Source organism: Schistocerca nitens, chromosome 3, assembly GCF_023898315.1.
Source record: "Schistocerca nitens isolate TAMUIC-IGC-003100 chromosome 3, iqSchNite1.1, whole genome shotgun sequence".
NCBI classification, from domain to species: domain Eukaryota; kingdom Metazoa; phylum Arthropoda; class Insecta; order Orthoptera; family Acrididae; genus Schistocerca; species Schistocerca nitens.
The window spans coordinates 299,137,151-299,153,715 of NC_064616.1; the positions used below are offsets into that span (position 1 = coordinate 299,137,151).

Below are 16,565 nucleotides of genomic sequence, written 5' to 3' on the forward strand. Positions count from 1 at the left end.
GTAAAACTGCATTTATATGGGGCCATTGGTTCAAGGTGTTGATTTGTTATTGAGTATTAGTGTGAACGGTAAGTAATGTAAAGCTATATTTAACAGAAGCATATGATGAAGCCAATGAAATTTTACCATAACCAAATTATTTAGGAATTAACAGAATGGAGTAGTAACTCACGGTATTCCTCCTATGTACAGCGGTAATTCAACGTTGAGTTCAGTTAATGGTGGTCCTGAGGTCCCTCTCGCGACTGGCCCATCGTCTAACTGCAGGGTTCCTTCTCGGTCCACACGGCTAATCTTCACAGAATGCCATTTTCTGAGGTCTACTCTGTTTGAGGTCCTGAAAATAATGGCGAATCGCTAATACAGCATATACAATAAACTAATGATATAGGTACCATACAATTCTTCTATTGCGACCTCTGCCTACAACTTCAATCACAAGACATTGTTTAGAATTACAACTACACAGGGTCTCTATCCTAAGAACTGTCACGTGTATTTTCTATTGTGCACCAAACTGTAGCCGGCCGCTGGTGGCCGAGCAGTTCTGGCGCTACAGTCTGGAACCGCGCGACCGCTACGGTCGCAGGTTCGAATCCTGCCTCGGGCTTGGATGTGTGTGTTGTCCTTAGGTTAGTTAGGTTTAAGTAGTTCTAAGTTCTAGGGGACTTATGACCTCAGCAGTTGAGTCCCATAGTGCTCAGAGCCATTTGAACCATTTTTTTGAACCAAACTGTATTTTTTAGCAATTTCACTTTGGTGATCAGTAGATGGAGCCAGCCCACTCAAATATTACTCGTCACGTCTTTCATGCGAAGCCACATGTCGAAGGTAAGTGTCATTTCTTTTTGCCTTGGAAGCAAAATTGTTTTCAATGTGGCATATGATAGAGAGGTCCCAAATTACTCTGGTCTGATATTCGTTTGCTCGAAATGTGTTAACAGGGACAGTAAAACTCGAAAAATGGCAAGTACTCTAGCAGCGACTGAGCAACGCCCTGGTCAGTGCTGACTGCTACCGCCATGCAGTAGCGCTGCTGAATCGATCCTGAAGTACTACTTATTCTTCCTGTTTCACTGCCCCTGATGCGATACATCGCTAAAAATTATTTTACCTTAGACTAATTCCGAACCGTTGAATCAAAAAGACACGTCAGTTCCCGCTTTAAAAACCATTTTGTTTGTAACGGGAAATATACCGACGCTTTCGATCAACACAGGTCATCGCAAAAATGATGAGATTCACAAAATGAGTGTGAGCTGACTCCAGATATACGTTGCAAAAGCCAAATTTCAAATATCTGCCGGAAGACCAGAGAAAACGTGCGTAACGACTCTTACGAGAGACATTCAGTATAAAATTAAATATGATGTGTTCTCTGGTAACGATGGAAACATGCATTCAAGATAGAACGCAAGTAGCTTACATTGAAAATAAAGAATCATTTAACAAAACAAGCTAGTAACTCACGTGACAAACATTTACGACTATGTATAGTTGACCCACATGTAAATTCACTTACAGACTGCGAAACACACTGATAATTATATCCTTAAATCAACGACAAAACACATTCCGAGATAAGTTTCTAGGAAATAAATTACACGACACATGCAATTTTCTTACTTTATTGCTTAAGATGAAATATTTACAAAGCAAGATACAGATAATTCCTAAAATAATAACATTTAGTATGTTAAAAAGTGGTTGGATGGAGGATTTGATACGCCATTTGTGGAACCAAAGAGCTTTAAGTATCAGTAATACTCAGAACTTGAACGGTAGATTTGTCAGAAACGCTACTCATTTCTTACTCACACTCCTTATTCGAGATTCTTATTAAACTTTTACACTCCTTTACAAGTCCATACCTAGTACCTGCGTCTGGCAAATAAGAAGAAAATTAGAGTCTAACATTTCAATGAAGTCTAGATAGAGATGGTGAATAAAAATGGTTCAAATGGCTCTGAGCACTATGGGACTTAACATCTGAGGTCATCAGTCCTCTAGAACTTAGAACTACTTAAACCTAACTAACCTAAGAACAACCCACACATCCATGCCCGAGGCTGGATTCGAACCTGCGACCGTAGCGGTCGCGCGGTTCCAGACTGAAGCGCCTAGAACCCCTCGGCCACAACGGCCGGCAGACGGTGAATAAACTACAAACGTATAAGCACATGACAAAGTTTTAGGAACCACCCCGTCACTGGGTGTTGTGATTTATGTACACCATGAAACTGGCTAATCAAAAATCCTGGGCAGACATATTAACTTCAATATATATCACACAACATCTTACCTAAGTTGTGAAAGAGTAGCTGGAACAATTCTAAAACCTTTATATAGTATTTTCATAGCTGAATCAGTCCAACGTAACATTCGCCATTTCTATTTCCGTCGAGTGAGGCAACGCTATAAACTCCCTCATATCTTACAGACTTTGTAAGAACTTGCAAGGGCCTACGGATCTAGTCCACGTGTTGTTCAATCACCATATTGATATTACTATTGCAGCTATTACCACTAAAAGTTATGTTAGAAGCACTGTTACTAATACCATTACTAACAAAAGTACACCAGCGACCCGGTCATCCAAAGTGAAGAGGTGGCAGGCGTTTAGGATAAAAGAAATTTTCCTTTAAGCCGTGAACATATAACATGTACTATAATATGTTGTACTGTAGTTACAGTACGTAGTTCTGAAATGTTTTGAAGGTCAAATGAATTCAAAGGTATCTCTGTTGGCTATGGTTATGTTTTTTATGAAAGTTAAAATTACGTTTTTTGGATTAGAGTACAATGGTATTCTGTATACTGTATACCTACAAACTTGTAGGATTTGAATTACTCATTAAAAAAACTCTGTAAGTTCTGTTTATTTATTTTATCCTTCCAAACGTATTCAAGCAGCTACATCTCACCATCATTTCATTAAAAGGACGTCAGCCAGCGTTTACTCACTGCATTGTTCAATAAATCTTAAGCCAACCTAAAATAACAACAACACATATACTTTAATATCTATGTTATAGTATACACAGTAAGCTTTTGAAAGGCATATTCTTAATATAGGCTTGCCTCCAGTGCTCGAGAACGTGCTCATCCACGTCATCTACTTCGGGCTCTTCGATGGCGTTAGCATTTTGCCACAATACTGATTTACAGTTCCTTAGTCGGTATTTTACTGCGAATCGCTTGTGACAACTCATTCATCCAGCTCGCACGAATCCATGTCTTCATATCCGGGAATTATTTTTAATATATATCGCAAGTTTTCAGAATTTTGTGACTCCTCTTCCTCAAGTTCATCATACAGTTCGCTCCAGCACTTTAAGGAGTATCTGTTTTCACATTATCCCAGGCTTGCACGTCTAATACATTTTGTGTTCCATATTTACTCTCTTCAGATCATAATACATGGCTTTGCTTCAAATGTTATTGTCGTGCAGAATGGTTCTAAAAAATAGCCCATGGTTGTGCCGTTAGATACCGCTGTTACGCCCCGCAGTAGTGACTAAATGAGAGTGGTAAAATTCGGGAAAAGGAAACGCTCTCCAATATCGCCAATTTTTAACTAGTAGCGATGCATAGGCGCATTTTCAATTAAAAATATGGCTAGGCAGACCGTTCTTAGTTAAACATTTTCAAGTTTCGGTACGAACTGATCTCTAAACGATTCGGCAGGGTTCGTAAGACATCCAAGAACATTTTTGTGCTACATATAAAAAGTGGTAACAAATTTCTGGCAACATACTACAAGCAAGGCTCGAGTTTTTCTCGGATTTCAGATACACACTGGGGGCAGTATGTGTGTGTGTGTGTGTGTGTGTGAAGGATTTGATACAAAAACAGTTATTAATTCTACTTTCATTTTGTGTCCTGAGGTAGACGTTTCTTTCGAGGAAGTTAAGGATTATGCAGGCAAATTCTAGAAATTAACTCCCGTTTCATCGGCATTGTAAATTTGATCCTTACTGTAACCTTGGTTGTAACCTTAAAACTCTGTTTTGCAAAAGTCAACCGCGTCTGGATCCGCAGATAACTTTTCTCTATATAAGTTCAGTTGCCGAATGCTGTATATCTTTTAAACCTGTCTATCCACACAGAGCTTCACAAAAATCTTTTCGTTGGTCACCTAACAACTCAACCAACATTTTAGGTTTTTCTTGCAATATTGGACTGTCAAACGCGTGCCTTTTTCTTGTTGTTTGATGAACCAAAGATAAAGAGCTTCGCCTACTTTTCAGAATCAGATTTTTAAGTGTATTTCTATGATGATTTTTCATAGTTTGCTCTAGAGGTCTGAAACGTCACCTCTGCAAAACCGCAACCGTATTCAACAAACTTCATCAGCAGTTGCATATTTATAAGTGAAATTAATCATTAAGCGCTTTCCGCTTAATCGCCAAGCACAAAACTACACACCCAACAGAAAGAGACAACCACCCCAAAGCACTACTGTTGGCAGCGTAGCTTTGTTTACTTTCTCCGTAACCGCAGGCCAGCACACTCTCGCATCGAAATACTTCCAAGAAGAGTAGGGGATTTTTTTTTTATTTGCGATTTTTGGAGTCGTTCCGGATAACGCGGATTCCGCTTGACCCGAGATCGCTTAACTGAAGTTTTACTGTAACATACTACCACTACAATGTATTTTGATCGTGTTTCCTGCACTCCCTTCAGAGAAGAATTAGGTTGTACATTGCCTTACATTATTCCACAAATTTTCCTCATGTACTTCAGTGCCCATCTCCGTTCCTGCTCCCCCCGTCGGAGGTTGGAGTCCTCCCTCGGGCACGGGTGTGTGTGTGTGTTGTCCATAGTGTAAGTTAGTTTAAGTAGTGTGTAGGCTTAGGGACCGATGACCTCAGCCGTTTGATCCCATAAGACCTTACCAAATATTTCCAATTTTTTCCATTTATTGTTCCGTTATAGGGCCAAGCAACCATAGTGCTATCCGGGTTCGTTCTGGTTCTCTAGCATCGCCCACTGACCATTCTCGTCATGCTGAGGTGCCTGTTGACTATAGCTAGGACTTGCGTTTCACGATACAGCATCAGATAATACATTTGACCTATCAAAGTCCTCTTTTGCTGTCAATATGCTGTAGCATGTTTTAAACTTAAAAAACTTGCTTAGCAATCCTTGTTATATTGGCAGGTAGGAGACATTATTATAGAGCATGATTTGTGTAGCGATTTCGCCGAGTCAACAGCTGGTGTTTGCCACCCACCAGTGTTGTTAAGATATTTAGGAAAAGGCTTATTCCCAGAAATGTTGTGATCAAGTTCCCTACGTAGGTCAAAATGCGCTGGCTGCAGTCCTTCCTTTACGTGAGGGAGTAAACCTATTGTTTTTCTTTCTGTATATGTTAAATTATTTATTGCTAAATCATATGTCGATGGTTTACCAAGAATTTCGTGTATTTGTTGATAATGTCTCTCTCTTATCAAGTAGACTGAAGGCAGATTCTTCTTTGTAGATCCATGGGAAATACACAGTACACAATACATGAATATAAATAAGCTGTCTGTAGATGTTCCACTGAATGTTCTACAGCAGGATAGCGCTATTCCTCGCCGTATTTCTCTCATAACAGTAGCTCGTTTAATCAGCTGAAACCTGTGTACAGAAACACTGACGTTACAGGTCATAATAACTGTTACAATAAAATCGTAGTTCAATGTAATTAAATTCATGTGCAGCAGAACTTTTTTCGTCCCATATTAACATTTCCATTTACTATAAAGCTGCCGTTTTTCGTACATATTTTGTGAAAGCCTCTAATATCCATTGCTCAGGAAAGCGCTTACCTAAGCACGTGCAATATTTCCCCGGTTTCTTTCCGCATAAGATCTTCTGCTACCTGCTTTTAACGGTGTGAATTAACCAAAGAATGTGTACTACAGTTTATAACCTCATGGTATTTCCTGTTATTCGAAGGACTGAGGAGGCCTTCGTTCATTTTATTATGGCATCTACATCTACATCTACATGACTACTCTGCAATTCACATTTAAGTGTTTGGCAGACGGTTCATCGAACCACAATCATACTATCTCTCTACCATTCCACTCCCGAACAGCGCGCGGGAAAATGAACACCTAAACCTTTCTGTTCGAGCTCTGATTTCTCTTATTTTGTTTTGATTATCATTCCTACCTATGTAGGTTGGGCTCAACAAAATATTTTCGCATTCGGAAGAGAAAGTTGGTGACTGAAATTTCGTAAATAGATCTCGCCGCACTGAAAAAGTCTTTGCTTTAATGACTCCCATTCCAACTCGCGTACCATATCTGACACACTCTCTCCCCTATTACGTGATAATACAAAACGAGCTGCCCTTTTTTGCACCCTTTCGATGTCCTCCGTCAGTCCCACCTGGTAAGGATCCCACACCGCGCAGCAATATTCTAACATAGGACGAACGAGTGTAGTGTAAGCTGTCTCTTTAGTGGACTTGTTGCATCTTCTTAGTGTTCTGCCAATGAAACGCAAACTTTGGCTCGCCTTCCCCACAATATTATCTATGTGGTCTATCCAACTGAAGTTGTTCGTAATTTTAACACCCAGGTGCTTAGTTGAATTGACAGCCTTGAGAATTGTACTATTTATCGAGTAATCGAATTCCAACGGATTTCTTTTGGAAATCATGTGGATCACCTCACACTTTTCGTTATCTAGTGTCAACTGCCACCTGCCGCACCATACAGCAATCTTTTCTAAATCGCTTTGCAACTGATACTGGTCTTCGGATGAACTTACTAGACGGTAAATTACAGCATCATCTGCGAACAACCGAGGAGAACTGCTCAGATTGTCACCCAGGTCATTTATATAGATCAGGAACAGCAGAGGTCCCAGGACGCTTCCCTGGCGAACACCTGATATCACTTCAGTTTTACTCGATGATCTGCCGTCTATTACTACGAACTGCGACCTTCCTGACAGGAAATCACGAATCCAGTCGCACAACTGAGACGATACCCCATAGGCCCGCAGCTTGATTAGAAGTCGCTTTTGAGGAACGGTGTCAAAAGCTTTCCGGAAATCTAGAAATACGGAATCAACTTGAGATCCCCTGTCGATAGCGGCCATTACTTCGTGCGAATAAAGAGCTAGCTGCGTTGCACAAGAACGATGTTTTCTGAAACCATGCTGATTACGTATCAATAGATCGTTCCCCTCGAGGTGATTCATAATGTTTAAATACAGTATATGCTCCAAAACCCTACTGCAAACCGACGTCAATGATATAGGTCTGTAGTTCGATGGATTACTCCTACTACCCTTCTTAAACACTGGTGCGACCTGCGCAATATTCCAATCTGTAGGTACAGATCTATCGGTGAGCTAGCGGTCGTATATGATTGCTAAGTAGGGAGCTATTGTATCAGCGTAATCTGAAAGGAACCTAATCGGTATACAATCTGGACCTGAAGACTTGCCCGTATCAAGCGATTTGTTTCGCAACCCCTAAGGTATCTACTTCTAAGAAACTCATGCTAGCAGCTGTTCGTGTTTCAAATTCTGGAATATTCCATTCGTCTTGCCTGGTGAAGGAATTTCGGAAAACTGCGTTCAATAACTCCGCTTTAGCGGCACGGTCGTCGGTAACAGTACCATCGGCACTGCACAGCGACGGTATTGACTGCGTCTTGCCGCTTGTGTACCTTACATACGACCAGAATTTCTTCCGATTTTCTACCAAATTTCGAGACAATGTTGTGGAACCTATTAAAGGCATCTCGAATTGAAGTCCGTGCCAAATTTCGCGCGTCTGTAAATTTTTGTCAATCTTCGGGATTTCGCGTTCTTCTGTACTTCGCATGCTTTTTCCGTTGCCTATGCAACAGCCTTCGGACCTGTTTTGTGTACCACGGGGAAGCTAACTGAATTGATTGCGTGTCACAGTTCACCTTGTTACACAGGTATCAGCAGCGGTCATTTGAATGTCCCAACTGCCACCCCACAACAGTGTATGAGCGGCCTGGCCGACTGTTCACGTAGCTAGCAACTCGAGTCTACCGTCCGCCGCTGCCCTACGGTATGCAGGCTGCTCACAAGTCACATTGCTTCAAATAACGGGTACCAAGGTGCGCTGAGGCCTAAACCCTTATCTCGACTGACAAGATTCCCAGTCATTCGTATCTCAGGTGCCTCCCTAATAATGCTGTCCTGAAACAGTTGGCCAACAACACGACAGATGTCTTTTCGGAATTCTACATGTGATTTACGTTAAGTTATGCTCGGCCAATTGTGATCTGTTTTGTTGCCCAACTCTTACGTTATGTTACGTAATATATATATATATATATATATATATATACTCCTGGAAATTGAAATAAGAACACCGTGAATTCATTGTCCCAGGAAGGGGAAACTTTATTGACACATTCCTGGGGTCAGATACATCACATGATCACACTGAGAGAACCACAGGCACATAGACACAGGCAACAGAGCATGCATAATGTCGGCACTAGTACAGTGTATATCCACCTTTCGCAGCAATGCAGGCTGCTATTCTCCCATGGAGACGATCGTAGAGATGCTGGATGTAGTCCTGTGGAACGGCTTGCCATGCCATTTCCACCTGGCGCCTCAGCTGGACCAGCGTTCGTGCTGGACGTGCAGACCGCGTGAGACGACGCTTCATCCAGTCCCAAACATGCTCAATGGGGGACAGATCCGGAGATCTTGCTGGCCAGGGTAGTTGACTTACACCTTCTAGAGCACGTTGGGTGGCACGGGATACATGCGGACGTGCATTGTCCTGTTGGAACAGCAAGTTCCCTTGCCGGTCTAGGAATGGTAGAACGATGGGTTCGATGACGGTTTTGGATGTACCGTGCACTATTCAGTGTCCCCTCGATGATCACCAGTGGTGTACGGCCAGTGTAGGAGATCGCTCCCCACACTATGATGCCGGGTGTTGGCCCTGTGTGCCTCGGTCGTATGCAGTCCTGATTGTGGCGCTCACCTGCACGGCGCCAAACACGCATACGACCATCATTGGCACCAAGGCAGAAGCGACTCTCATCGCTGAAGACGACACGTCTCCATTCGTCCCTCCATTCACGCCTGTCGCGACACCACTGGAGGCGGGCTGCACGATGTTGGGGCGTGAGCGGAAGACGGCCTAACGGTGTGCGGGACCGTAGCCCATCTTCATGGAGACGGTTGCGAATGGTCCTCGCCGATACCCCAGGAGCAACAGTGTCCCTAATTTGCTGGGAAGTGGCGGTGCGGTCCACTACGGCACTGCGTAGGATCCTACGGTCTTGGCGTGCATCCGTGCGTCGCTGCGGTCCGGTCCCAGGTCGACGGGCACGTGCACCTTCCGCCGACCACTGGCGACAACATCGATGTACTGTGGAGACCTCACGCCCCACGTGTTGAGCAATTCGGCGGTACGTCCACCCGGCCTCCCGCATGCCCACTATACGCCCTCGCTCAAAGTCCGTCAACTGCAACCGAGCGGGGTGGCGCAGTGGTTAGCACACTGGACTCGCATTCGGGAGGACGACGGTTCAATCCCGTCTCCAGCCATCCTGATTTAGGTTTTCCGTGATTTCCCTAAATCGTTTCAGGCAAATGCCGGGATGGTTCCTTTGAAAGGGCACGGCCGATTTCCTTCCCAATCCTTCCCTAACCCGAGCTTGCGCTCCGTCTCTAATGACCTCGTTGTCGACGGGACGTTAAACACTAACCACCACCACCACCTCCGTCAACTGCACATACGGTTCACGTCCACGCTGTCGCGGCATGCTACCAGTGTTAAAGACTGCGATGGAGCTCCGTATGCCACGGCAAACTGGCTGACACTGACGGCGGCGGTGCACAAATCCTGCGCAGCTAGCGCCATTCGACGGCCAACACCGCGGTTCCTGGTGTGTCCGCTGTGCCGTGCGTGTGATCATTGCTTGTACGGCCCTCTCGCAGTGTCCGGAGCAAGTATGGTGGGTCTGACACACCGGTGTCAATGTGTTCTTTTTTCCATTTCCAGGAGTGTATATATATAGGACCTGCAACATGCATTATCCTGCTGAAATGTAGAGTTTCGCAGGGATCTAAGGAAGGGTAGAGCCACGGGTCGTAACGCATCTGAAATGTAACGTCCACTGTTCAAAGTGCCGTCAATGCGAACAAGAGGTGACCGAGACGTGTAACCAATGACACCCCATACCATCACGCCGGGTGATACGCCAGTATGGCAATGACGAATACACACCTCCAATGTGCGTTCACTGCGATGTCGCCAAACACGGACGCGAACAACATGATGCTGTAAACAGAATCTGGATTCATCCGAAAAAATGACGTTTTGCCATTCGTGCACGCAGGTTCATCGTTGAGTACACCATCGCAGGCGCTCCTGTCTGTGACGCAGCGTCAAGGGTAACAGCAGCCATGGTCTCCGAGCTGATAGTCCATGCTGCTGCAAACGTCGTCGAACTGTTCATGTAAATGGTTGTTGTCTTGCAAACGTCCCCATCTGTTGACTCAGGGATCGAGACGCGACTGCACGATCCGTTACAGCCATGCGGATAAGATGCCTGTCATCTCGATTGCTAGTGATACGAGGCCGTTGGGATCCAGCACGGCGTTCCGTATTACCCTCCTGAACCTACCGATTCCATATTCTGCTAACAGTCATTGGATCTCGATTAATGCGAGCGGCAATGTCGCTATACGATAAACCGCAATCGCGATAGGCTACAAACCGACCTTTATCAAAGTCGGAAACGTGATGTTTCGCTTTTCTCCTCCTTGCACGAGGCATCACAAAAACGTTTCACCAGGCAACGCCGGTCAACTGCTGTTTGTGTATGAGAAATCGATTGGAAACTTTCCTCATATCAGCAGGTTGTAGGTGTCGCCACCGGCGCCAGCCTTGTGTGAATGCTCTGGAAAGCTCTTTTGCTTATCACAGCATCTTCTTGCTCTTGGTTAAATTTCGCGTCTGTATCACGTCATCTTCGTGGTGTAGCAATTTTAATGACTAGTAGTGTACATATATACGCTGAGGTGCCAAAGAAACTTATATAGGTATGGCTATTCAAATACAGAGTTATATAAACAGGTAGAATACGGCGCTGCGGTCGGCAACGCCTATGCAAGACGACAAGTATCTGGCGCAGTTGTTAGATCGGTTACTGCAGTTACAATGGTAGTATATCAAGATTTAAGTGAGTTTGAACGTGATATTATAGCCGGCGCACAAGCGATGGGACACAGCATCTGCGAGGTAGCGATGAAGTTGGGATTTTCCTAAACGACCATTTCACGAGTGTACCGTGAATGTAAGGAATCTGGTAAAACGTCAGATCTCCGACATCGCTGTGGCCGCAGAAGATCCTGCTAGAACGGGACCAACGACTACTTAAGAGAATCATTTAACGTGATAGAAGTACAACCCTTCCGCAAATGGCTGCAGATTTCATAGCTGGGCTCTCAACAAGTTTCAGTGTGCGAACCATTGAACGACACATTATCGACATGGGCTTTCTGAGCCGAAGTCTCACTCGTGTAGCCTTGATGACTGCACGATACAAAGCTTTACGCCTCACCTGGGCCCGTCAACATCGACATTGGACTGTTGATGGCTGCAAACTTGTTGCCTGGTCGGACGAGTCTCGTTTCAAACTGAATTTAGCGGATGACGTGTGTGGCTACGGAGACAAGCTCATGAATCCATGTACCCTGCATGTCAGCAGGAGACTGTTCAAGCTGGTGGATGCTCTGTAATGACGTGGGGCTCTGCAGTTGGAGTGATATGGGACCCCTGATACGCCTAGATACGACTCTGACAGGTGACACGTACGGAAGCATCCTGTCTGATCATCTGCATCCATTCATGTCCATTGTGCATTCCGACGGACTTGGGCAATTCCAGCAGGACAATGCGACACCCCACACGTCCAAAATTTCTACAGAGTGGCTTCAGGAACACTCTTCTAAGTTGAAACACTTCCGTTGGCCACCAAAATTCCCAGATATGAACATTATTGAGCATATATGGGATGTCTTGGAACGTGTTGTTCAGAAGAGATCTTGACCCTTCAGTAGTCTTACGGATTTATGGACAGCCCTGCAGGATTCATGGTGTCAATTCCCTCCAGCATTACTTCAGACATTAGTCGATTCCATGCATGTTGCGGCACTTCTGCGTGCTCGCGGGGGCGCTACACTATATTAGGCAGGCGTACCAGTTTCTTTGGATCATTTATGTGTATTTTTTAGTTGGTAAGTGGTCGAAATATGAGCTTCATGCATTGCTTACACAGAGCTCGACCGATTCATGCGGATGATGTCTGGCAGGATCGCAATCTTCTGTTCTCTTTCAGCGTTTCGTCCTTCTCCGCTCTGGTTGTTGCGTCTGTGTGCATCAAGAGCAGTTTTAATTTATTGATTTCTGTAGCCAGTGGAAATAAAAGGTTTTACTAGGTGGTTCTGCTCCATCGATAAGATACTCTCATCACATATGGTATTTGATGTATGCATCACCGTTGTCACAAAGGAGTATTGTTGTCCTAAATGCTGGCAACTAGTCGTTTGTTTTTGGTGAATTTCACGTATACTCCGTATTTGCTAGAACAAAGTTTTGAACCACATAGTACAACATTCCTGGGAAAATTGTTTCCCTTAGCATTTTAAATCATGAGGAATATCAGACATAGAGGGCCTTGTAAATATCTATTATTATGCCTATTAAATATTTTGTACCCGTTGCATATGCTAATTTTCTCGCCTTATTATTTGTGTCTTTCACAAATTTCCGCTTTCTCAGTTCATATGAGGTATTGTAATATCCTATTAAAATCCTGTGGTATTTAGCGTATTGATTATACACTACTGGCCATTAAAATTGCTACACCATGAAGATGATGTGCTACAGACGCGAAATGTTACTGACAGAAAGAAGATGCTGTGATATACAAATGATAAGCTTTTCAGAGCATTCACACAAGGCTGGCGTCGGTGGCGACACCTACAACGTGCTGACACGAGGAAACTTTCTAACCGATTTCTTATATACAAACAGCAGTTGACCGGCGTATCCTGTTGAAACGTTGTTGTGATGCCTCGTGTAAGGAGGAGAAAAGCGTACCATCACGTTTCCGACTATGATAAAAATCGGATTGTAGCCTATCGCGATTGCGGTTTATCGTATCGTGACATTGCTGCTCGCGTTGCTCGAGATCCATCGGCTGTTAGCAGAATATGGAATCGGTGGATTCAGGAGGGTAATACGGAACACCGTGCTAGATCCCAACGGCCTCGTGTCACTAGCAGTCGAGATGACAGGCATCTTATCCGCATGGAGGCAACAGATCGTGCACCCACGTCTCGATCCCTGAGTCAACAGATAGGGACGTTTGCAAGACAACAACCATCTGCACGAACAGTTCGACGACGTTTGCAGCAGCATGGACTATCAGCTCGGAGACCATGGCTGCGGTTACCCTTGACGCTGCATCACAGACAGGAGCCTCTGCGATGGTGTACTCAACGACGAATCTGGGAGCATGAATGGCAAAACATAATTTTTCGGATGAATCCAGGTTCTGTTTACAGCATCGTGATGGTCGCATCCGTGTTTGGCGACATCGTGGTGAACGCACATTGGAAGCGTTTAGTCGTCATCGCCATACTGGCGTCTCACCCGGCGTGATGATATGGGGTGCCATTGGTTACACGTCTCGGTCACCTCTTGTTCGCATTGATGGCACTTTGAACAGTGGACGTTACATTTCAGATGTGTTACGACCCGTGGCTCTACCCTTCCTTAGATCTCTGCGAAACCCTACATTTCAGCAGGATGATGCACGACCGCACGTTGCAGGTCCTGTACGGGCCATTCTGGATACAGAAAATGTTCGACTGCTGCCCTGGCCTGGACATTCTCCAGATCTCTCACCAATTGAAAACGTCTGGTCAATGGTGGCCGAGCAACTGGCTCGTCACAATACGCCAATCACTACTCTTGATGAACTGTGGTATCGTGTTGAAGCTGCATGGGCAGCTGTACCTGTGCACGCCATCCAAGCTGTATTACAACATTTTCGGATCGTCCTTCGGTCATGTATACGTTGATTAAACGGTTCTCGTAAGGAACTACACAGGGACATAATGACTGTACCACTTTCCATGGTATGCCATTAGGCCCTACATTTCCTTTGCTTCTTATTTCGCAGATATTATGAGCCACCTCTATTTAGTGCGCGGGTACGTGTCAGCTGTATTGTTGGAAGGGGTTTCAAGCTCCTACCTCGGTTTTTGAGACTTAAAGTGTTGCTGACTGCGCCATTTTGTTCGGAATTTAGGAGGACGCCGTAGGTTATTTTCAATCAGAAAAATTCTCAACAATTAGCAATAAAATATACTTATTAAATGCGAAGAAACACTCAACTTAAATGATGTTGTTCTTGTGAAATGTCCAGCAAAATAAATGGTTCAAATAGCTCTGAGCACTATGGGACTTAACATCTGAGGTCATCAGTCGCCTAGAACTTAGAACTACGTAAATCTAACTAACTTAAGGACATCACACACATCCATGCCCGAGGCAGGATTCTTACCTGCGACCGTGGCGGTCGCGCGGTTCCAGACTGAAGCGCCTAGAACCGCTCGGCCACACCGGCCGGCAAATGTCCAGCACAATAATACGTTTGACATTATTGCAGGTGCTCTAAAATATTAAAATCCTGTTTCTGTGCGTCAGAGTGATGCCAATGTACGACCAGAGCTGGCCTACGATATCTACGGAGCTTAAGTCGGAGACGGCGGACGAACACTGCAGCTTGTAGACTTGGCGGTAACTGGAGATTGTACACGACCAGGCACAAGGAAGACAACTGTCCCGATCGTGCGCACTCCCGACGGTTTCCCGGCTCCCTCGCAAGACAGATGTCGCGGTGCCGACTGGGGGGCACCGTCCACCTCAGTTCCTCTGCCGGTCTCCCCATCTAGGCCCAGCGGAAGTGCTCCTCCCCTCCCCCCCCACCACCCCCCGACAACAACGAACACATAGTTCTCCGACGACGCTTGCCCTTCGGGGAGCGAGAGGTGTGGTGACGGTACTCACCACAATCGATAAGCCGTGCTCGAATCATTCGTAGCGCAGCAGCTGTATTGGTTTGCAGTATGAACTATACCGAGATCCGCCAGGGGCCCCAGCTGCCAACGCATGGTCATCACGTGTGTAGATTGGCCGATGCCTCGTTAAATACCGGAGCACTGAGCTACAGCGCATAGTTTTCTTCAGTTCGCCGAGTCGTGTACAATCTCAAGTTACTGCCGAGTCTACAAGCTTCTGTGTTCATCCGTCGTCTCCGAGACTTAGACTTCGTAGGCATCGTTAGCCAGCTCTGGACTCTACGTACTCATCACTCAGAGGCACAATGACTGGACTTTAATATTTTAGAGGATTCGTAATAATTTCAAATGTTTAATTGTGCTAGACATTTCACAATAACAAGCATCATTTAAGTTAATTACTTCCTCATATTAAATAAATATCGTTTTATTAAAAATTGTTGAGAATCTTTCTGATTGAAGATAACAAACGCCGTCCTCCTGCATTCCCGACAAGTTTCATCTTGAATGAGATTTTCACTGTGCGGAGGAGTGTGCGCTAATATGAAACTTCCTAGCAGGTCAAAACTATGTGCCGGACCGAGACTCGAACTCGGGACCTTTGCCTTTCGCGGGCAAGTGCTCTACCATCTGAGCTACCCAAGCACGACTCACGCCCCGTCCCCACTGCTTTACTTCTGCCAGTACCTCGTGTCCTACCTTCCAAACTTTACAGAAGCTCTCCTGCGAACTTTGCAGAACTAGCACTCCTGGAAGAAAGGATATTGCGAAGACATGGCTTAGCCACAACCTGGCGGATGTTTTCAGAATGAGAATTTCAATCTGCAGCGGAGTGTACGCTGATATGAAACTTCCTGGCAGATCAAAACTGTGTGCCTCACCAAGACTCGAACTCGGGACATTTGCCTTTCGCGGGCAAGTGCTCTACCAAATCTCGGTCCGGCACACACTTTTGATCTGCCAGGAAGTTTCATATCAACACACACTCCGTTGCTGATTGAAAATCTCATTCTGGAAACATCCTCCAGGCTGTGGCTAAGCCATGTCTCCGCAATATCCTTTCTTTCAGGAGTGCTAGTTCTGCAAGGTTCGCAGCAGAGCTTCTGTGAAGTTTGGAAGGTAGGAGACGAGGTACTGGCAGCAGTAAAGCTGTGGGACGGGGCGTGAGCCGTGCTTGGGTAGCTTAGATGGTAGTATTATGTAGGTTCTTAACAGGGTCGGAATGGGAGCCTTTTATGGCTACTCACAAATTGTCACTCATCTTCAAAATATTGAAAATGCCCCCATACCTCCAGTTATTGCTCCTTGCCCCAACAAACTAATGTACGGGCGCTGTGGGTCTGCAGAAATTTATTTTGTTTGCGTTGTGTTGTAAGCACTGCTGTTTCAGTTTCGTTAATGTGTGTTATTGTTGAATAAATTACTTGCAGCTCTGCGTATGTAACGTAGCGTCTTACCTT

At 45.0% G+C, this 16,565-nt stretch overlaps 1 protein-coding gene across 1 annotated transcript in view; it reads right to left on the reverse strand.

Moving 5' to 3' along the window:
- Nucleotides 1–168: 168 nt before the first annotated feature.
- The window catches only part of LOC126249196 (agrin-like), a 203,680-nt gene continuing 187,283 nt past the window's right edge, over nt 169–16,565 (reverse strand). The window contains exon 8 of the mRNA XM_049950850.1: nt 169–337. Coding sequence (XP_049806807.1) covers nt 169–337 — 169 coding nt within the window. The remainder of the gene's footprint in view (nt 338–16,565) is intronic.